Below are 23757 nucleotides of genomic sequence, written 5' to 3'. Positions count from 1 at the left end.
AACCCCACGTATGTAGCTCAATCACTACTTCTCTCAACGGTTACATTTAAGGCTGTTAAACCATTCTTCCCTGTATTAATTTTAGGCCCAGAAATCCTCTCAAAACTTGAAGTATACCGAAAATTCTTCTAAATGAAAGGTTATAATCATGAAGGAAGAAAATGGTATCATCAGCAAATTGAAGATGAGAAGCCACCACCCCCTCATTTCTCACGCCTAATCATTTAACCAACCCTCTACCAACCGCCCTATCCACCATTCTACTTAAGACACGAACAAAAAGGGGGATAACGAATCTCCTTCTCTAATGCCTTTTGAAGCAGTAAACCAAGATTTAGGTTCACCATTAACAATAACCAAAAACCACAAATTAGACAAACAACCCCTAATCCACTGACCCCAATGCTCACCTAAACTCTTTTTTCACGAAGTTCCTGTCGTAAGCTTTCTAGAAATCTACTTTGAAAATGAACCTCCTCTTCTTATTCCTACAGATGTCCTCCACCATCTCATTTGCCACCAAAATAGCATACACTATTTGCCTCCCCACCATAAAGGCACTCTGGATGGTGAATTATTTTGAAGCCTCTTGCTTTGTGGTTCAGGAAGTGTTACTGGAAGTTGAATTGTACAGTCATCAATGAGGATGTCTATAAGATGATGTGGGGGAAAATGTTAGGGTCTTAGTTTTGCAACCCTGTGATATGGTTTTGGTGTATGATTTTGACTTGGAGGGAAGGTCGGTTAACCTGCATTTGACTATGCGGATGTCATGGGGATGGTTCTGGCATGTCACCATGACGTTGTGGTTGGTTCAAATGGTATTGATGGTGTTCTCGAACTTAAGATGTATGATCTTTAGATCCTCGGTGGTTACTTGTACGTGAACTTGAATGCTTTGGAGACTTCATTATGTGGGAAACCAGGTGAGCGGCCTACCTTCCTAGTATTTTATTCGGTACTAAGTGAGCACCTTGAGGAGCACTTAGGGGTGGAATCTCGAAATCCTTGAGGGGTGGCCTGGGTTTCTGTGTGGGATTGGGAGCCCCATGGACAATCCATTTGAGAATAAGATTGTGCGGTACTCTCAGCCTGGAGGTTTGGATGTTTGACTTTCTTGGCCGTTGGCTATACAGTTGGGTGGTGTTGTTGAAGACCTCAAATGGACCGATGGTGTTGTGATAGGGGTGTAATCGAAAGCTGAACCAAAAAAACCAGTTCATCAAAATTGCAAACTAACACCAAACTGACACCGTCGATTTTTTCCAAAACGGTTAATGCGGTTTTTCAGTACGGTTTGGTGTTTATCCGAACAGCCCAGCTGGAAAGTACAAGGGCACAAAACTATTACTCATATATACCACCCAAGCCCAGCATGAAAACTTCCCACATATTGCAAGCCCAGCCCACTAATGAGTAGGCCCACAAGCAAGGCCCAAAGGAGTGTTGGAGCCCTTCCCAGGCAGTGGGTTTTAAAGGAAACCCCAGGGATGATATTTTCTAGAGCTTCCGATCTGGGATAAACGTCTCCCTAGTCCCAATTCCCAAGCATGCAGCAGCAGCAGCAGCAGCACTCTCCTCTTTCCCCAATTCCCATTCCCACATCGGAAGATGAAATCTTCCTGGCTCTCTCCTACAGCTATATAAACCCCCTTCCCCATATAAATGTTTCCACTGCAGTCTGCAGTGCATTTAAAACCATTATTTGGAAATATAATAATTTTAAAGCAGAAGATTTACTTAATATATAAAATTATAATGTAATATTTTTAATTAATAAATACCAAATCAAAATTGAATTTTAAAAAAATTAAATACCGAAATCAAAAACTGAAACCTAAATGCTGAACCGAAATGTGAAATGGTTTGGTTTTGGTCTGGTTCTCAATTTTTCGATATTTTTTGTACATCCCTAGTGGCAACCTTAGTTGGTTCAAGGGCGTTCTGACCGTGAGACTTGACTGCTGGATTATACACTTGAGTGTTTCCTTAGATAAGGATGATTGTGATTGGGCTGGACTTGGTATTGTCTTGCCACTGCACAGTTGTGAATCCTTGACACTTTGGGTGGATCTTGGTAAGGGTGATTCCTTTTGGCCTGTGAGATCTCCACGTTCGTGAAACCATGTCTTGAGGGATTGGTCTTGGTTTTTTATTTTTATTTTTTGAAAAATTTTAAAAATAAGAAAACTGTCTAGTTCTCATGTTATGATTTCCTCCTTGAATCTAGTGCCAATTCTATTGTTAAGAATAGGTGTCGTTTGATCATGAACATATAAACTGCATTAGTTTACTATGTGTGGTTTTCTTATAATTTTAACTGCATCAGCTTATTACATGTGGCTGTTTTAAAATTTTATTTACATAGTTGCCCTCAATAAATTTTTTTTAAAAAAGGAGGAAATTAGAGTGGGATAAGTTTGGAATTTAAGAAAGAGGACCCCAAAAGGGAATCCCCTTTATAGTATTAGAGATAATATTTCATTGATTTATGGAGATTATTAAATACCAAGTTATCCCAATATTTTATTGTGTTTGATGCCCTTGTCCTCAACAAATTATTGTTTAAAGCAACCAAGGACTTAAATTTCGATTTCGATGGTCTCAATTTACGGAAATTTTGATTTAAAAAAATTATGGAAATTTATAGCAAATGATGGAAATTTTCAATAAAATTTTTGGAAATATTAAAATAGATGATTATGCTTAATATGGTATCAAAATACATTAAAAAAAATGCATACATGACAAGTTTTTAGTGTGTAGGATATTAAATTGCATATCACGAAACAAACTATGAAGTGAAGAACATTCTAATGATTATAAAGTTTTGAAGCTATTCCTTTAATGATTTAAGGCAACGAATTATCCTTTAAACAACTACATTTTCAATAAATATCATACATTTAATGATCTAATACCACATGGACTTTCTTGGTGGCTCAAAGTCATCTCTCCTATCCATATCATTGGGATTTCGAGATGACATATATTGTTTACAATAATCACTCCATGTCATATAATTTCCAAAATATTGAGTATAGGTGTACATGTGTTGTTCATATTCCTCCATAGTCATCTGGTTCATGGTAGTTTCTACTCAGCCAGAAGATCTTCCTGTACTAGGATGCCTTCTTGCAGGTTCTACTTGTTGTAAATCTCACTCTTTTAATTTCAGCCATCTGATTTTTGTGTATGATTGTAAAAAAAGTTGAAAAGCACAAGATAACATGTTATTTTCTCTTGCATCTAATTTCTTTTAACTCTCAGCAAATCAGCGCAGCATCTCATGATACAGGCAGAGCTCCATGAAAGGCCAATCCTAGATTTCCAAGGCTCACTCTCAAGCTTTGATTGAAGGCCAACTCACTCTGTCTTTTCTTCATCTTCTTCTTCTTGATTGACAAGGTTTACTCTCCTATTTTTCCTTCGTCTTTCTTCTTCTTCATGATTGACCAAAATCAGTGATTTTGCTGCTCTACTGAGCTGCCGTGACCCCCTTTTTGTTTTTTCTTTATATTTCGCCTTTTTTTTTTTATGGAATTCTTGCTACTTTTTCCTGATATATCTGCTCTCTTGCTGTTAGACATCTTCTTTTTTATTTCTTCTTCATTTTCTTCTGGGCTGCTGTGCTGCTCTCTGTCAGGGCTGCAACCTTTTTTTTTTTTGTTTATTTAGTTTTTTTTTTCTTTTGTTGCTTTTTTTTTTCAATTTCTGTTTTTTCCCCCTTTAACTTTTGCTCTGCTGCTCCGGAGTCTTCTTCTTCTTCTTCACTGTTCCTCTGCACCCTTTTGTTTTTCTTTTTTTTCTTCTTTGTTGTTTTACTTTGAAATTGAGTCTTTTTTTTAATTTTTTTCCTGCAAACATTTTGTTCTTGGCATTTCTGCCCTTAATGGGTGTTATTCATTACCTAGGCCTTTTGTCCTCACATTTGACTGGGTTCTTCTTCTTCTTCACTGTTCCTTTGCGCCCTTTTGTTTTTGTTTTTGTTTTTTTTCCCTTCTGTGTTGTTTTACTTTGAAACTGAATTTTTTTTCCAGAAGCATTTTGTTCTTGACATTTCTGCCCTTAATGGGTGTTATTCATTACCTAGGCTTTTTGTCCTCACATGTGACTGGCTGCATGTGAGGGTGTGCAAAGCCACACACGCACACACACACACACACACACACATAATATTGGCCCACAACCTTATACACACCAATCCTATTTGAAAGCCTATAATTGATTTTAAAATCTTGAAATCATCTTTCACTGAAGGTCTTTTCTTGCCTTTAGTTTGCGAGTTTGTTCTCTGTCGGAATTAATTCTATGCATCGCACTTTATAGTTGTCCATTACATTGGGATTTATGACTGCTTTTCAGGAGCAACTTGATCCATTTTCGCTTGTTGCGGATGAACTTTCAATTCTTGGTAATAGATTGCGGTCAATGGTTGTTGCTGAGGTATGTCCTTGTTCTTTATTGCCTTTTACCGAGTGATGGATTTTATAGAACCTGTATATCCTTAGATGGTGAAAATGTTAATGAATTTTCATGGTAAGTGTGAAGTTTGATTGCTTATAGGTCCCTAAGCTAGCCTCAGCTGCTGAGTACTTCTTCAAGATGGGTGTGGAAGGCAAGAGGTTTCGCCCCACGGTGAGGTTCTTTTTTCTTGGGTTATTACTTTGGTTCTGCAAATAATTGGTTTGAATGCATCTTAAGTTTTATTCTCAATTATGAGAAGGAATAATTACCTATGTCCACTAATGTTGGTGCTGTGCATATTTTTATGCTCCTTCCCTTCACTGCTCTCAAAATCCAACATATGGTCACACACTATGGTCTTAAATTTTAGAAATTTTGGATTTCTGGAGGGTTTGAAAGGAAATCCACATTCAGTTTCTTTTTTGCAAAATTTTGCCAAAAATTTGACCAACGTCCAAAATTTTGGCTGAAGTTTCCAAAATTTCTTGAGTTTTGGTTGAAATTTCAGATACACTATTTGAAATTCTGGGAGTTTAAATTGAAACTGATAAGAATATGAAAATTTTGGGATAGAGTGACATTTCTTGCATCCCATTGGGCGCACTCTCTTGATTTTTTAAGGGTCTATTTGGCATCATTTTGAATTTTTGTTTTCGTTTTTGTACAGTACGGAAACAGATTATGAAAATGTGTTTGTTTACGTTGGCAATTTTCTGTTTTTGTTGGTTTTCATTTATTTGCCAAAAAACTGAAAACCAAATTTTATGGTTTTCTGCCATTTTGGCAACCTGCTGCTAGGATACTTTAATATCCAGATTACCTTTTTTTTTATTTTAATTAGAACATTCATTTTATTCATTTATATAAAATTAAAACAAAATGATCATATGAACTAGAAATATAATTAAAATAAAAATTTCCGTAAAATTGCAAAAGGTACAAAAATAAAAAATCTATTTACAACAACGACAACAACAACAACAAGAAGCCTTCCCACTAGGTGGAGTCAGCTACATGAATCCTTTTCTACCAATTCACCCGGTCATGAGCATTTTCCTCTATTAGATTAAGGGCTATAAAATCCTTCCTCACTACTTCATTCCAAGTTATTTTAGGCCTACTTTTATTCCTTTCCTTTTTCATGTCAAAAACAATAACTAACTCCCTCCACCTTACAATTGCTCTTATAGGCCTGCGTTTAAATGCCCAAACCATCGAAGCTGCCCCCCTCCAAATCTCGTCTTTGATCTATGCTTTGCCTAAATTATTGCCTATATGCTCATTTCTTATTTTTTCTTTTAATGTTATGCCACTCATCCACCTTAAGATTCGCATTCCAGCAACTTTTACTTTTTGTACATGTTTTTTAGTTGCCCAACATTCTGAACCATAAAGCATAGCCAACCTTATAGCTGTCTTATAAACTTCGCTTTTAATTTTAAGAGTATTCTATGATCACACAATACGCCTAACGCGCTCCTTCATTTTACCCTACTTGTTTTAATTCTATGTATTACATTTTCTTCAATTTCCCCTTCCACTTGCATAATAGATCTAAGATATCAAAATCCATTAGTCTATTAATTTCTTGATTATGAAGTTTAATCTTCTCTCCACTCTTTACATTTCATATATTTTGTCTTATTCATACTTATCCTAAAATCGTTAGATTCTAATGTTGTTCTCCAAAGTTCTAACTTAGATTCCACTCGACTCCTACTATCATCAACTAACACAATATTATATACAAACAACATACACCAAGAGATCTCATTTTGGATATTACTAGTAAGTTCATCACTCACTAAAGTAAAAAGATAAGGACTCAAAGTAGAACCTTGATGTGCACCTATTGTGATTGGAAAATCTCTAGATTCCCCTCCTATAGTCCTAATACTAGTCATTACTTTATCATACATACCCTCAATGACAAATATCTAGTGTAGATCCCCTTCTTTTCTAGGACCCACCAAAGATCTTCCTAGGTACTCTATCATATGCTTTCTTTAGATCAGTAAAAACCATATGCAAATCCTTTTTCTTTTCCTTAACCTTTTTCATTAAAATTCTTAAAAGATAAATAGCTTCTGTTGTTGATCTCCTAGGCATAAAACTAAATTGATTTTCTAAAATCCTTGTTGCTAGTGTTATTTTTTGTCCAATTAACCTTTCCCATAATTTTATCATATGACTCATAATCTTAATATCACGATAGTTACTATAGTTTTTTGTTTTTGTGTAAAGGTATTAATGTACTTTTCCTTTGTTCCTCTGTCATTTTCTTGGTTTTTATAACAATGTTGACCATATATTTCCTTTATCCCCTATACATTTCTAAGCTTCAATTGGTATTTTATTTGGTCCTATTGATTTCCCACTTTTCATCTTTTTTAACGCCATCTTAACTTCAAAGATTCTAATTTTGCTAATAAAGCTCCTTTTTTTAGTCTTCTCCTCAGTTGTCACTTGCAAGTTCAATCTTTCATTTTGGTTTTTATTAAATAACTTATCAAAGTACACCACCTCTCATTTATGTCTCTCTCTAGTTAAAAATTATTATTCTCATCCTTCATAGATTTTACATCACATAAATCTTTGCATTTTCTTTCTCTAGCTCTAGCAAGTTTATAAATATCTCTTTTTCCTTTTGTATCTAGTCTAGTATGTTTATCATAAGCTTTATGTTTAGCTTCACTAATAGTATTTTTTGAATTTTTTCTCACCTCTTTTATTTTTCTAGATTTTCCATATTTATACAAATTTGACATATTTTATATCAATTTCTTTGTCTTAAAGAATTTTTTGGACTTCTTGATTGCACCACTAACTTTATTTACTACCCGAGTATCTTCCTTTGGATTCACCTAAAATCTCTTTTGGTATCCTTACGAAAGAGTTAACCATTTTATTCCAAACGATATTTGCATATACCTTACCTCCTACTATCCAATCACACTCTTTGATCTTTTTATCTTTGAGTTTTACTATATTATCTCCCTTCAAGCTCCCCCACCTAGTCCCTAAGGTGTTGATCTATGTCACTCTTTCTCATTCATTTTTTTGTATGCATATCTAGACTCTATGTTGTGTAGTCAAAATTTTACCTGGGATAACTTTACAATGCTTACAAGATAGATGATCCCCCTTCCTATTTTAGAAGAAATCTATTTGTCTTTCATTAAGTCCACTCTAGAAAGTTATTAAGTGTTCTTCTCTTTTTATAAAGCAAGTAGTCAATATAACCAAATCGTAAGACGTGGCAAATTCTGAAATTGTATCACCAACCCTTTTTTATCTCCATATCCATGGCTTCCATGTATCCTCTTATAGCCTATATTGTCCTTTGTGATGTGTCAATTTAAATCAGCTTCTATGAATTTCTTTTTAGACGTGGGTGTCCCTTGTAAAATACTATCCATATCTTCCCAAAATTGTCTTTTAAGATTTTTTGCTTAGCCTATTTGACGAGCATACACACTAATGACATTTACTATCTCCCGACCTAGAGCTATTATGATTTTAATGATCCTATCCCCTATTTTTTTAACATATACTACATTATTTTTTAGTTTTTTTGTCTACAATAATAAAATCTATTTACAAAATATTTCTACTATTTTTTCAATTGTTATGTACAATAAGAATGTTATTGTAAAGTGAATTTTTAAATATAATAATTATAATATTTTTTTTATTTTGATTATAGTATTTTTAGTTTATTTTATTTTGTGATTAAGTTTAATCATATATTTTAAATTGTTAATTGATTCAAGAACAAAAATGTGCATTTGTTTAATCAAGTTATTAATTCGTTTTTAATTTTAGAAATATAAACCAAATAGGTTGTTGGTTTCTAGTTTTCTATTTTTGTTTCTAAATTTTAGTTTTCACTTTTACTTTTTGTTTCATAGTTTTTGACAGTGATACCAAATGGCCCCTTGGGGGATTACCGCTGTCTGACCTCACGAGAGATTGGAGGGCGGAACTCTTGTAATTAATACTTCTATTGTTGTTCCTAGTTCCTTTAGTAGCTTATAGTTATTTTCTTTTTGTTATCCAGGGAGGACTTTTTGTGCTCTGTTTTGTACTTAGTTTATGGCTTTAATAAACCCCAAAAAAAAAAAAAAAAAAGAATCAGAAAGTTTTTGAAAATTTTATTTTGTTTCTAAATTATTCTCGATCATCTAAAATTTATATAGTTTATCAAGTTTTTGATATTTCTTTAATTTGAAATTTCCAAAAATAGACTCTTGAAATTCCCACCCAGGTTGAAATTGTAGTGCTTGGTCAAGCATAATTTTTAGCTTATAGGGTTGCCTCATATGCATGAACATGGGTGTGGTGCATGATGCATGACACATCCTCAGTCTTGACATTTGTTTTTGGGGATTATCGCTGCCTGACCTTCAAAGGGATCGGAAGGCAGCTCTATTATTATCTTTCAGCTTTGTTGTTTTACTGTTTTTAAAGACGTCTTGTCCTCTTTTTTTGTACATTGATTGTCTTTCACAAAACATTCTTGTTATCCAAAAAAAAAAAAAACTAAAAAATGAGTTAACTTCCAAGAATATGAATTTTCTTTTGATAGAAGAATAATTTCATTAATAGGAAGAGAATTTACAAGGGGGAGAAGAGGCATCTCCCAAAAAAAATCTGGAACAAATCAGAGTAAACCTAAAACATCAAAAAACAGTAATCAAAACAACCAAAAAAGTCAAGAACTGAATCTTTTCCCACACCAAGTACTAATTCAATTTCTTCCCGGAAAACCCGCGCGTTACGTTTCAACCAAAGACCTCATAAAGCTGCATGCTCACTACATTTCCTTAGAGCAGCCATTCCTTCCATCTTCCAAATACTGCAAAAGAAGTGATTAAACAAATTTTCAACTGAATAAGGGCACACCCAACTCTCTTCCATAACACTGAACAATTTATTGCAAATCATCCTTGCCAATCACAATGCAAAAAGAGGCGAGAGGCTGTTTTGGAATTCCTATAGTAGAGCATGCAAACATTTGGAGAAAGAGCCTTAAAAGGTCTCCTCATCTGCAGCAAGTTATTGGTATTAATTTTGTTAAGCACAACCAAGCAAGTAAACACTCCACTTTTTGGGGGTAATTTAACCTTCCAAATAAATGAATAAGGAGGAAAAAGATAATTTAAATAGGTAAAAAATTCAAAGAATGATTTACAAGAAAACACCCTTGATTGATCCAGACACCAAGAACAAACATCCCCATCTGAGGATAATTTGCAACTGTTCAATACGGACAACAAGGAATACAACTCCACCATCTGCCTATCATTCAGAGGTCTCCTGAAATAAAGATTCCAAGAGACTGGAAAGCCGCTCTCATTATCCACAAAGAAAGAAATAACTCTGTTTGACTTGGAGCACAATCTAAAAATAAGGCGAAAAGAAATGGAAAAAGAATCATTCCCAAGCCATGGGTCTTTCCAAAAACGAATCCCGGATCCCCTCCCCACTACAAATTTAGTGTGAGGGGTAAAAATAGAGTAAATCTGGGAAGTAGACATCCACGGATTCCCCAAAGAACATCTCAAGCTAGCATTGGTATCCCCCCCATTCTCATCCAACTCAAACTTATTGCGAATAACTCTATGTCATAGGGAATTATCTTCCAAGGGGAAGCGCCACAGCCATTTAGCTAAAAGTGCGGTGTTTTTAGACATCAAGTTATCAAGGCTCAACCCCCGTCCCTTTTTAGACTTACTAACCTCAGCCTAGTTTACTAAATGGTCCCTATGACCCCTAGATCGGAACACAAAAAATCTCTCATAATTCTCTCAAGCTTGCTCTTGACTCCCACTGGAATTCTAAAAGTCAATAAAAAAGTACAAAGGGATACTATAGAGACAAGCCTGGATAAGCGTAATTCTATCGCCAAAAGAGAAAAGGGCACCCTTGCAACCATCTAATCTCTTTATAATCCTCTCCACTATTGGATTTCAAAAATCTGCCTCTCTAGGATTTGCACCTAGTGGAATCCGTAAATAAGTTAGGGGCCATTCCGAAAAAACCACACACGCGTTTGCTGCCCAAACTCTAATCCTCTCATCGGGGACATTTAGGGCTGCTAAGCCACTTTTCCCCATATTAATCTTAAGTCCAAAAATTCTCTAAATAACAATAAGAATACCCGGAATTTTTCTAAAGGAAAGATTATGGTTGCAAAGAAAGAAAATAGTATCATCAGCAAATTGAAGATGGGAGACTGCCATCCCCTCATTCCGCACACCTAATCTTTTTAACCACCCCTTTATCAACCGTCCTATCCACCATCCTACTTAAAACATCAGCTACAATACAAACAAAAAGGGGAATAATGGGCCACCTTGTCTAATGCCTCTTGAAGCAGTAAAACAAGATTTAGGTTTACCATTAACAATAACTAAAAACCCCACATTAGACTGACTGGAAGCCCCTAATCCACCTATGCCATCGCTCTCCAAAACCCTTCATGAAGAAATTATCTAGGAAACTACCAACTCACTCTTGCATAAGCTTTCTCAAAATCTACTTTAAAAAAAAACCCCTCTTCTTGTTCCTTTGGATGTCCTCCACCACCTCATTGGACACTAGGATAACATCCTAACACCCCCTCCTCCCAAGGTGCAAATCGCACTCTAGGCTCTAGAAATAGAATCATTGAGCACCACACTTGACCTATTAGCTATGACTTTTGTGATGATCTTATACACACTAGAGACAAGATTAATATGTATAAAGTCCTCCACCTTATAAGATCTACCTTGTTTAGGCACTAAAGCTATAAAGTTGGAGTTGATACTCTTGCTTAAAATCCCATTTCCATAAAAGTCATTGAAAACTTTCATCAAATCTGCCTTAACTATCTTCCAACAATCTTGAAAGAATGCCATGTTAAACCCATCTAGACTCAGAGCCTTATCTTTATCCATCCCAAAAACCACCCCTTTCACTTCCTCCTTGTCAAAAGTTCTCTCAAGCCAAAGCAATTGGTCAACAAAGATAGGATCCCAATCTAAACCCTCAATTATAGGTCTATTAAGATTATCCTCTAAATACAAATTGCAAGAGAAGTCAGTGATAGTAGAAGATATGAGACTTCGATTGTTAGTACTCCTGCCATCACCAAACTCCAGCTCCCCCGTCAAATTCTTTCTCTTATTTCTATTGGCTAATCTATGAAAAAAGAGAAAACAATCACCGTCTTTTCATCCACGTAATTTTTATCTTTTGTCTCCAAATTGAAAGGTCACCTCTTCCAACTTGTTTTTAATAGAGGCTCTTCTAGCCTTCTCTTTGTTGCAACGTTACCTCGTCCTCCTTTTTATCTAGACCCACCAACTCACTCAAAAGACTAAATTTTCTAAGCTTAACATCACCAAAATTCCCCTTATTCCAAACTTTCAGTTTTTCTTTCAGCCTTTTTAACTTCATCATGAATTTGAATCCATCCCAATACCTCTCCACATCCTCTCCCCATGAATCTCTAACCAAAGGCTTAAAAGTTGCATGGTTAAGCCACATGTTCTCAAACTTGAAAGGTGTTGGACCCTATGACACCTTACTAGACTCCAGCAAAATAGGGAAGTGATCGGAAGTTGTCCTATGAAGAGTCTTATGAGATAGATTTGGAAACTCATCCTCCCAATCACTGTAGAACAAAAATACATCCAATCTACTAGCTATCGCTTTAGCCCCCCCAAATGACCAAGTGAACAAAGCATTTCCCAAAGGAAGTTCTCTCAACTCGCCAAGTATATACTTCAATAACTAGATTCACAAAGGACTCCTAAAATTCCTTTAAAATTATAAAATTACAAATCTGCCCAAAGATCTGCTGCTCCTAAGAGAGCAAACAGCAAGAACAAAAATAAGATGAGAGAGATTTGTTAGTGTGTGATATTTTTTAATTTTCTAATGGACTCTTCTTGGTGAATTTTTTCTATATTTTCTTGAGGAGCCGAGCTTGTTAAGAAGTTGTGCAATATCTGTGCTCCATTGGAAGTCTACTTCTTCATTTGTATAGTAACTAGGGCAATTGTTTCCTCATGGACTATTACGCGACGGGTCACTCGTGACCCGGCCGTTTAAAACGGGTTCGGGTTTAGGGAAACCAACGCGTTTATAAACGGGTTAAAGTAGGTTCGGGTCGGGTCACCCGCCAGGTGATCCATTTATTTGGATCCTTTATATACATCATAAACCACCCACACAAAAACCCTAAATCCTAATTCCTTTCCTGCGGCCCACAGCTCTCCTCTCAGTCCTCTAGCTGCCTCTTGCTTCTGCTGGTGCGTTGCTGCGAACGATCCACTCATTGAGTCCTCGTCTCCTCCACAGGCATCAAGCCCCCTAGCTCCACAGACCACTCGACTCCAAAGCTCCTGCGTCCAACTGTTCCATGGTCAGATCAAGCTCCCTTACGGATCAAGCTCCCTCATGATCCAGAGGCGTAGATCTACCGTTCTACCCCAGAGCAAGTTTGGTCACGATGTCGAACCAAGAAAATAGGGAAGGAATCATGGAAAGCAGATCTGACTAGGCGTTGAGCGACAGCTGGTGATTGCTCTGTCCCTCGACCTCCAGCAACTGCTAGCAGATGAGAATAACGTTTCCTGTCACTAGGGCCAAGATATTGGAAAATGCAAGCCAGAAACTCGTTTGGCAAGTCGGAGACCCCCTCGATAATCCCATGGAACTCGTCCCTTTCTTATGGGAGCATTGGGGAGATTAGGGCCGTAGTTTTGGTGTCGCGACTGTGACAGGTGTCGCGGCAGTTGAGGCTTGATGAGATGTCGGAAATGGAAGGTGACCGGCCCATCAATGGCGATGGGAGGACTTCCAGTGGACCTGCGTGCACCTTACCTTCCCCCTCTTAACTTATAAGCAGCGTCGGGGTAGGAAATGAGAGCTACTCGTTGTGTATTGTCTTGTTTTTTTTTTTTTAAATTTTTATATGAAATGTTTAAAATTTTTTAAAATAAATAATTTATATTTTTTAAACGGGTAACCTGTGAATAAATGGGTGGGTTAGGGTTTACATGGTTGTGACCCATTTAACTTTGACCCGTTTACGACCCAACCCATTTACAACCCCCCTAGACCCGGCCCGTGAACCCGTTTTGCCACCCCTATGGACTATTGATCATTTTCCTTTTTCGTAGTCTTCGACATTTGATTTTCACTAATTGTAGTTGTATGAGTTGTGCACAAATTGGTGAAGGCCTTGCTGGTATTTAATGGAGGCACTTGGGAGTCGAAATCATTTTCTTTGCCTTATTTGCTGTGTATGTGATGTAGGAAGGGGGTTAAACATTTATTGCATGAAATTTCTTTGAACTCCATTTTTAGGTCAAAGACTTCTTCATTTCAATTAATAACGTTCAATCTCTCTCTCTCTCTCTCTCTCTCTCTCTCTCTCTCGTAATTGCTCCAACTGCTACTTATGAGGGGGATCTGAATTGAAGGTTAATCCTTCTATTTGAGTATCAAAAAGTTTAATGATAGAGTTTTATTCATAAGGTGGAAAGGGGAGAGCAGGAAGCTGCAGAGTAACAGAATTTTACTGTTTACAATGGAAAATGGATTCAAGATTGGTCGAGCTCAGCAAAATTGGGGTTTAGGGACTTAAATTTGAAGAGCAAGTTGGGGAATTAGGATGATGATGTAATTTCGAAGGCAAAATTTTTGGATGTGGTGATAAATTTTGGAGGGAATAGAACAGATGCCAATCCAAAGGTCTCTGAAGCAGTGCACAGGTTTTGAAATGGTCTAATGTTATATATGAAAAGTCTGAGTCATCTCCACAGATCAGTTGAGAGACTGTTTAGGTGCAAGCAATGAAGTTCTCTAGTGAGGATGAGCATATTGTGAGTGGGGTGGGCAGGATAATGAGCTGAGGATGGAGTGTGTGCTCTGTTGCTTTTCACATTTTGAGTGCCGATGCAGCCCCAATCAGCAGATTGAGTTTTGTGAATCCATGACTTGGAATTTCTTATTTGTAAATCCAGGCATCTGTGTTCTTAGTTTTAATCGTTCAGAATCTGCATTGCATTTGTTCATTGATCGTAAATTTGTAATTATGCTTGGAGGGTATGGAATAAGCTATTTGGTATTTTAGCCAAATGTTGGGTGAGTTTAGGGGCAGTTGAGGACTTTCTGGCTTTTTATTTTGCTGGTTTTGGCAGAAAAAGGGAAAGGGCAGCACTCTGGAAATGTGCGTTTTTTTTTTTTTTTTGCAGTCTTTTGGGGGCTGTCGATGGAGGCATGGAGCGTAATGTGCGTATTTTTTTTCTGGGGAAGAAGTCATCTCATTTGCTGATTTGGGAAAAGATACATTATTTGGCTTCTCGTTGGTGTGTGGGCAGGGGAATTTTGTGGGGGTGAGTTTCTCTGATATTCAGAACAATTGGCATTATGTGTTGGAGTAATAGTTCCGTGTTGGTTTTTCTCTCTCTAGTTTTTTAGTTTTCAGGTTAGTTCTTTGTGATTTTTATCTGGGTTTTCCAGACCACGTTAAGGAGATGCCTTGTTCTCCTGGCTGTATATTCTTATTCTTTTAATGAAATTCTTCTTTTACTATAAAAAAAAAAGTTTTTTTAAAAATTTTAATTTGGTAGCCCTAGTTATCGATAAATAGATAATCCTTAGCTGTCAAATGTTTATTCATTTTAAAATTGGATATTATTCTTGAAGAAGAACATAAGGTCATTTAAAGGTAGCCCGTAGCCCTTGATGAAATGGCAGTCCCTATGTTCTCTGTAAATCTATCAAACAGAACTTTAGCTATGGTCTTATAAACACTTGTGATCAAACTAATTGAGCAGAAGTCGCAAAACCTTAGAGAGTGGCCTTTCTTGGGAACTAAGTGATAGAAGTTGAATCCATACTATTTGGAATCACACCATTAGCATGGAACCATGAAAGACCTTCACCAAGTTAACCTCAAGCACATCCCAAAAATTCTGAAAGAAGGCTAAATTAAACACACTTGCCCCAGAAACTTTCTCTTAATCCATGCTAAGCATTGACTACTTCACCTCCTACTCGAAAGGCCTATCCAACCAAATACATATAACCAGATTAGGGACACCATTCTAATCCTTCAATCATGGGCCAACAAGTGTTACCCTCATAATATTTTTGAAAACCCAGTAATCTCCTCGACGATGTCAATTGGATTCGTAATGACAACACCCCATATGGATACTAGTTCTTTAATTACATTCTTCCTTTGTCATACCTTATCTATCCCATGAAAAGAAAATCTTGAGCTATGATCCCCCTCTGTGGTCCATTCAAACGTAACAATCTTTTTCCTTGGAGCCATCATTTGGAAGGCAAAGGCATCCTTTAGAATCTGGGATTTTCATTTGGATTGTCACTATCAATACGGTTAACACATACAATTTGCTCCAAATCAGGTGCTCCTATAAATTTCTCAATCATGATATGTATTGTATGTGCTGTGAATCCCACGAAACCAGTGCTTATCCTTTCCTCCACTGTTGGACGTTAAACAATCTTTGGAACTCTTTTTTTTTTTTCTTTTTAATCTTTGTTGAAGCATGGTGGAGCTCGGGAAGAGCAGGAATGACGCTTTGTGATTTTTCCGATCTTGTGGAGTCTTTGGCTTGACAGGAATGTTATAGGGGTTGTCTTTTTGTTCTTTCTAGGGTCTGTCTCTGTGTTAACTTCAAAGAGATTGGGGAGCAGCTCTAGCTTTGTTTGTCTGTATTGTTTTTACTTTCTTGTTGTTTTTGGTCATCTCGCTCTCTAGGCCTTCTAGATGTGTTTGGTTCTATTGATAAATGTTTCTCTTATCAACCACAAACAACAACATTTGCAACAACAAAAAACCAAGCCTCAAGTCCCATTAGTTGGGGTTGGCTACATGAATCCTTTTCTGCCAATTTACACAATTGTGGCCAATATCTATCAACAATTTGAAGGCTATTAAATGCCTACTATCTTATTCCAAGTTATTTTAGGCCTATCCCTACCCGTTCTACTGCCAAGCTAGCTCCTCCTCCGCGTTAGGGCACTATTTGGGCTTCAATGTAGATGCCCAAACCATCCCCTTCCTTATCTTATCTTCTAGAGGTGCTATGCCTAACTTATTGTGAATATATTCACTTCTTAATTTATATTTTAATGCTATACCTATACCACTTTATCCACCTTAGCATTCTCATTTCGATAACCTTCTCTTTTTGGATATGCTGTTCCTTAGCTGCCCAACATTTAATCCATATAGCATATCTGGTCTTATAGTCATCTTGTAAAACTTTTTTTTAATTGTAAGAGTATTCTACAATCACACAACACGCTCGAAGCATTTCTCCATTAACCCAACGTGCTTTTAACTATGTATTAGATTTTCTTTGATTTTGCCTTCAACTTGCATAATAAATCCAAGGTACTGAAATCTATTGGTGTTATTAATTTCTTGTTGATCAAGCTTAATCTTTTCTTTAATATTGCTCCTACCATGTCTGAAGTTACATTTCATGTATTCCATCTTATTTCTGCTTATCCTAAAACCTCTAGATTCTAAAGCTTCTCTCCATAATTCTAAATTAGATTTTACCCCACCCCTGTATCATCAATCAAGACTATTATCTGCAAACAACATACATGACGGAACCTCATTCTAGATGCTCCTAGCAAGTTCATCGGTCACTAATGCAAAAATATAAGGGCTCAAAGAAAAAAATAATGTACACCTATTGAGATTGGAAATTCCCTAGACTCTCCACTTGTAGGCCTAACGCTAGTCACTACTTACATATCCTTATATGCAAGTCCCTCTTCCTTTCCCCAAACTTTTCTTTTAATCTTCTTAAAAGATATGTGGCTTTCGTAGTTGACCAAATTGATTTTCTGAGACCCTCATTTCAAACAAAAGTTTTTGCTCAATTACCCTTTCTCACAATTTCAATGTATGACTCATAAGTTTAATTTCACGATAGTTATTACAAATTTGAATATATTCTGTATTTTTTCTTGTAGGTATGGAAGTGCTTTTCCTCACTTATCTCTCGCATTTTCTTAGTTTTTATCATTGTGTTAGAAGAAAATGGTCAAGATCCCGATTTTGAGGCTGCCATTGAATGTTTATGTTTTAAATCATGTCGAATACTGAAGTGATTCAATTTGCAACTGGAGCATTCTCCTCATTTGAAATGATAATATGTATGATGCAGAGAGATGATACGAGGATGAAGAATGAAGTGTGTAGTATTCTTGTTTTATATTATTTTTCGTGTCAGATCTGTTGGCATCTTTCCAACCTAAAATGGGTGCACATTTCGTGGAAGTGTGAATTATTTTGTTAGATGATCATAAATGATAATCTTGCAATTTAGACAAGAATTAACTTCTCTTTCTTGTTTTTTGCTCCTGCATCACATATTTAAAAGAAAGTCATAGTATACTTCCCATATTCCTTCTTTCTATTTTACAATCTAATATAATTCTTGCTTACATTGATGAGCTGACATTTGTCTTTTATATACAGGTTCTATTGTTAATGGCAACTGCTTTGAATGTGACTATACCTGAAACAGCTTCTGATAGAGTTGTTGATCCTGTGGCAACAGAACTACGCACCAGACAGCAGCGTATAGCTGAGATTACAGAGATGATTCATGTCAGTTCTTTGGAATTTTACTTTTTCTTTTATCAATGGTGTCAAGTACATACGCACACACATGGATGAAAGGTTTCCAAATATATTGATTTCCATACTTATTATGTAATTGAAAACACTTCGCCTTGCGACAGAGGATAGATGTCAGTTTTGTGCTGCTTCTTACAGAGTTCATAGAATGGTTTCATCTCAATGCTTTGGAAGAATCATCACTGATTTGTTGTCTAGACATAACATAAACAGGAATAATTTGTTTTTCTTTCATTACTTCAATAAAGCAACAATCTGCTTCACTCAGTCTGTCATAGGAAACATGATTGATGAGAATATACATAATGGTTTGGTTTTTCACTTATTACTAATGTGCTCTTCTGATGGGGTGGATTTACATGGAATGGTGGGGGTGCCCTCATTGACTCCTCAAAAGTAATATGATTATTATTTTCTTAAGCTCACTAATTTTCAAAAATCTATGCGTTAGTTAATATATTGATGCCCATCTGTTTTTTCGTTTGCACATGGATAATATAATGAATAAAGTCCCAGAAAGCTTTGAGGGATAGAGGCAACAAAATACAGGCCCATCTCAAATAAATCTGGGGGTTTGTTTGATGATTGTCCTTTTTTTGGGGAACGAATTCATGTGGAGGAGAGAACTCCTACTGAGCCTTCTGCAATGGATGAAAAATGGGGGTTACTTTTAATAACCAAAATTCTGATGAGGATGAGATTCTGGGGAAAAGTGTTGTTTTGGGTGAAAAATCTGCAGAAAAGGAAGCTATATTTTGGGTGATCTACAGAAAAGGAATATATGTATGATAAGTTTAGGGACCAAAAGTTCTATGCTCATGAGAAGGCTATGCTGATGGGTGTTGAGATGAGGAAAAAATTTGAAGAAAAGTGGGTAACTTCTGGTGAGGAAACAAAATAAATTTATGAGAGGTAATGGAGGAAGTTTATCTATAGTGGAAGAGCCAGTTGTTCAAAATGGGGATGTTAGTGATAGGGTTAGTTTATGTCAGGAAAAGAAGAATTTGGGGGGATGTTGTGGACAATGAAAGTGAGCAGAATGGTTATGCTTCTGACTTTTCTGATATGCTTGAGGATTTAATGCATGTGCTGCCACTTCCAATGGAAAGATTTTAGAGTTGGGGTGGGGGAGATTCGTATATTTGAAAATGATGATATGGAGAAGACGCAAAAAGCAAACACAGAAGGATGTAATTTTGCCCACCCCTGTAGAAGAGAGATCTGGGAAGGCTGTAGAAGCTCTGCATTTGATGGATAAATTGGATTTACTGGTGTCTTATTCTGGAGGAAATGTAATTCAGCTAGATATTGGCAAAGCTAAGGTGAAGAAGGGTCAAAGGGAACTAACATATTTGAAGTGTTCGGTGAATTACATTGGGAAGGATTTAAAAAAGAGGGATTTCTTGGTTAATTATTGCTAGTTTGCTATTTTTATTTTACTTCATTCTTTGTTTTTTATTTTAATTTTTTGAGGTTCTTGCCTTGCTGTGGGTGTAATCTCTCTCTCTCTCTCTCAATATATCTTTTATTTGAAAAAATATGTGAATTTATTATTGTGTGCAACTTGCTGTCAAAAATCTCTTGATCAGTAGCTGTTTTTTGCCTTGTTACCTAGAACTCCATCTTAAGATATCTTACTCAACAATAAGAAGAAGAAGCCTTTAGTCTCACTAGGTGGGGTCGACTATATGAATCCTTTTCTGCCGATTCACTCGATCGAGAGCGTTTTCCTCTATTTGATTAAGAACTATTAAATCCTTCTCATTACCTCATTCTAAGTTATTTTGGGTCTACCCCTCTCCCTTTTCATGTTAGAAAGAAGAACTAACTCACTTCTCACAGGTGCTCTACTATGCCCGCTTTTCAAATGCCCAAACCTTCTAAGCTGCCCCTCCCTTATCTTGTCTTCGATTGGTGCCATACCTAAATTACTGCGTATATGCTTTCTTACTTTATATTTTAATGTTATACCACTCATCCACCTTAACATTTGTATTTCAGCAACTTCTACATTTTTTACATGTTTTTTAGTTGCCCAACATTCTGAACCGTATAGCGTAGCCGGCTTTATAGCCGTCTCGTAAAAATTTTCTTTTAATTCTAAGGGTATTCTATGATCACACAACACATCTGACACACTCCTCTTGCCCAACTTGTTTTAATTCTATGTACTATGTCTTCTTCAATTTCTCTTTCTGCTTGCATAGTAGATCCAAGATATCTAAATCTATTAGTGCCATTAATCTTTTGATTATCAAGTTTAATCTTCTCTCCCCTACTACTCCTTACATTACTGAAATTATATTTTATATATTCTGTCTTATTCCTACTTATCCTAAAGCCCTTAGACTCTAATGTGGCTCTCCAAAGTTCTAGCTTAGATCCCACTCCACTCCTACTATCATCAATCAACACGATATCGTCAGCAAATAGCATACACCAAGGGATTTCATTTTGGATATTCCTAGTAAGTTCATCAATCATTAAAGTAAAAAGATAAGAATTCAAAGTAGAACCTTGTTGTACACCTTTTGTGATTGGAAAATCTCTAGATTCCCTCTTACTATCCTAATGCTAATCACTATTTTATCATACATTATCCTTAGACCTGGCAAAATGGATAAAAATTCGTTAATCCGAATCGCATCCGACCCGTTTTAACCAATTTATAATTATCCATTTTCTAAACGAGTCGAATATGGTTTTTCATTTTCATTTTTGCCCCCTTAGCGGGTCGGTTCGGGTTTATCCGGAGGATATTTGCCAACCCGCTTACATTATTAACCCAGGAAGCCCAACAGGCTACAGCCAAACCCTTTAACCCAGTGAGCCCACTGTCCAAGTGCCCACACGGCCTACGCGCGGCACGCCCTGCTCAGTGCCTCTGCCCCTCCCACTCACAGTCACAGCCCCTATTCAATTCGAGCCCTAGCTGCCTGCTTCCCTATTCGATTCTTCATTCGAGCGTGACGACTAATGAGCATCTCTGTTTAGAGAGCCAGCAAGAGAGGAGAGAGTGAGAGACAGAGACCCTTCGGCCTTCAGTTCTAGCCTTCGTGAGTTTGTCGTCAACCCTTCGGGCTTTGAACCAGTAGGAGCTTTTGCTACAGAATACCCTTCGTAAGTATTCTTCTTCTTCTTCTTCTTCTTCAGATTTGCTTTTTGGCCTCTCCAATTTGCTATCAAAGCGATTTGCTCCGCGAAGTGGAAACTAATCTGGTACGACCTTTTGACTTGTTTCCCATTCTCTCTGTGTCGTGATTTGTTTCGTTAATCAGCTAGGGTTTGTGTTTTATCAATAATTTTCTCTTTTATTTTGTGGATTTTTTTCTCTCTTTTGTATCTTTTTTGTGTTTGATGTCGATGTGTGTGGGGAGAGAGAGAGAGTGTGATGATCTTGGGAGAATGATTTCTGAGTTGCAATAGTTGTTGGGAAAAAAAACAATTTTTAATGCTCATGTTTCATGATTATTTAAGTTAATATTGTTAGCTTGTTAGGGTTTGGATATAAAAGCATTTTGTGAAAAATCCAATTTTAATGCTAAATATTATAGGTTTTTAAAAATATGGCCGTTATTTGTACTGCTAGGGTTTGAAAATTGAAATAACATCTTGTGGCAAGGAACAATTTTTATACCAAAATTGGTTGATTCTTCTTAAATATCATTATTACTTTCTCCTGGGGACCCTATGTTGACAAATTTTAAAAGAAGTTGTGGTTTATTTTTATTTTTATGATGAACTAGATGATTGTAAATTTTTTTCTTTCTCTTAAAATATATTTCAGGATTCTTAAAGTTGAAAATCTGAAAGAAAAACTTTGATAATGTGAAGATTAAAATGAAAATATTTAATCCCATTTCTTAATTTTTTGCAATGCATTACAAGAATTCAGGAAAAAAAATGTCTCAATCAATACTGAATTTAATTGGTCAAATGATGAAATGAGTGAAGAAAAAATTCAGTTGCCAGATTCATCAAACATAGAACCCACAAATGAAACAACTCCACAAGTAAAAAGAGCTAGTATAAATGATTAAATGATTGATATAGTTACTAAAAAAGTTAATACACAAACTAATCGCAAGTTATTGTACACAACTTAAATTATTATGACAAAAAATAAATTATTAATAAAATTATATTTAAGAATGGTGGATTATCCGCCCATCCGTCATGAATTATCCGACCCGAAACCATCTAATCCGCCACTTGAGCGAGTTGAATATGGATTATGATTTTTTCACCCGACAATCCACCTTATCCGCCACGGATAAACTGACCTGATCCACTTTGCCAGGTCTAATTATCCTTAATGACCTTAGTATATTTATTGAAAACCTCTTTCTTTTCTAGGACCTAGCAAAGAACTTCCGTAGGTACTCTATCATAAGCTTTCTCTAGGTCAATAAAAACCATATGCAAGTCTCTTTTCTTTTGCCTAAACTTTTTCATTAAACTTCTTAAAATATAAATAGCTTTTTGTGTTGATTTCCCAGACATAAAACCAAATTAATTTTCTAAAATTTTGGTTTCTAGTCATATTCTATATTCAATTACCGTTTTCCATAATTTTATCGTATGACTCATAATCTTAATTCCACAATAGTTATTATAGTTTTGAATATAGCCTTTGTTATTGTATAAAAGTACTAACGTACTTTTCCTTCATTCTTGTGGCATTTTCTTTGTTTTTAGCCTTTGTTATTTGTGGCATTTTCTTGGTTTTTATATTAATGTTCAATAGATTAGTTAATATTTCCTTTAGCCCCTAAACATTTCCGAATTTCAAGTGGTATTTTATTTGGTCTTATAGATTTCCTGCTTTTGATTATTTTATGCCATCTTAACTTCAAGAACTCCAATTTTGCAAATAAATCCTTTTTTAAGTCTTCTCCTCATTTGTCATTGCCAAGTTCATCTTTCATTTTGGTTTTCATTAAACAACTTATCAAAGTATCTTTGCCACTTCTATTTCATGTCTTCTTCTCTAGTTAAAACTGTCATTTTCTTCCTTTATACATTTTACATCACCTAAATATTTGCATTTTCTTTCTCTAGCTTTAACAAGTTTATAAATGTATTTTTCTCTTTCTTTTGTATCTAGTATAGTATATAAAGTATCATAAGTTGTATGTTTACCTTCAATAATAGTTTTTTTTGTATTTTTTCTTGCCTCTTTATATTTTTCAAAATTTTCCATATTTCTACAATTTGCCATATTTTATACCAAATTCTTTTTTTCTTAACGGATTTTGGGAATTTTTGATCCCACCACCAACGTTCTTTACTACTTGAGTATCTTCCTTTGGAATCACCTAAAATCTCTTTTGCCATCCTTATGATAGAATTAGCCATTTTGTTCCGAACAATATTTGCATCTACCTTATCTCCTACAGTCCAATCAAACTGTTTAATTGTTTTATCTTTGAATTTAAGTATATTATCTCCCATCAAGCTCCACCATCTAATCCTTTTTTGTTGATTTATGTTACTCTTTTTCTTCCATTTTATAATATGTATATCTAATACTAGGACTCTTAAGTTGTGTAGCCAAAATTTCACTCGAGATATCTCACTCAAATTTCATAAATATT

General features: G+C 35.8%; 1 protein-coding gene across 2 annotated transcripts in view; it reads left to right on the top strand.

Annotated features, from left to right (window-relative positions):
* LOC131159648 (solanesyl-diphosphate synthase 1, mitochondrial) overlaps nt 1–23757 on the top strand; it is an 83859-nt gene that overhangs the window by 9839 nt on the left and 50263 nt on the right. For both annotated transcript variants that reach the window (XM_058114705.1, XM_058114704.1), the window contains exons 4-6: nt 4366–4446; nt 4567–4638; nt 17999–18130. In XM_058114705.1, the coding sequence (XP_057970688.1) occupies nt 4366–4446; nt 4567–4638; nt 17999–18130 (285 nt within the window). The remainder of the gene's footprint in view (nt 1–4365; nt 4447–4566; nt 4639–17998; nt 18131–23757) is intronic.

The sequence above is a fragment of the Malania oleifera genome, chromosome 7 (genome assembly GCF_029873635.1).
Source record: "Malania oleifera isolate guangnan ecotype guangnan chromosome 7, ASM2987363v1, whole genome shotgun sequence".
Lineage (NCBI taxonomy): Eukaryota > Viridiplantae > Streptophyta > Magnoliopsida > Santalales > Ximeniaceae > Malania > Malania oleifera.
Note: the sequence above shows the minus strand (reverse complement) of the source record. Positions and strands in the feature narration are given on the sequence as shown.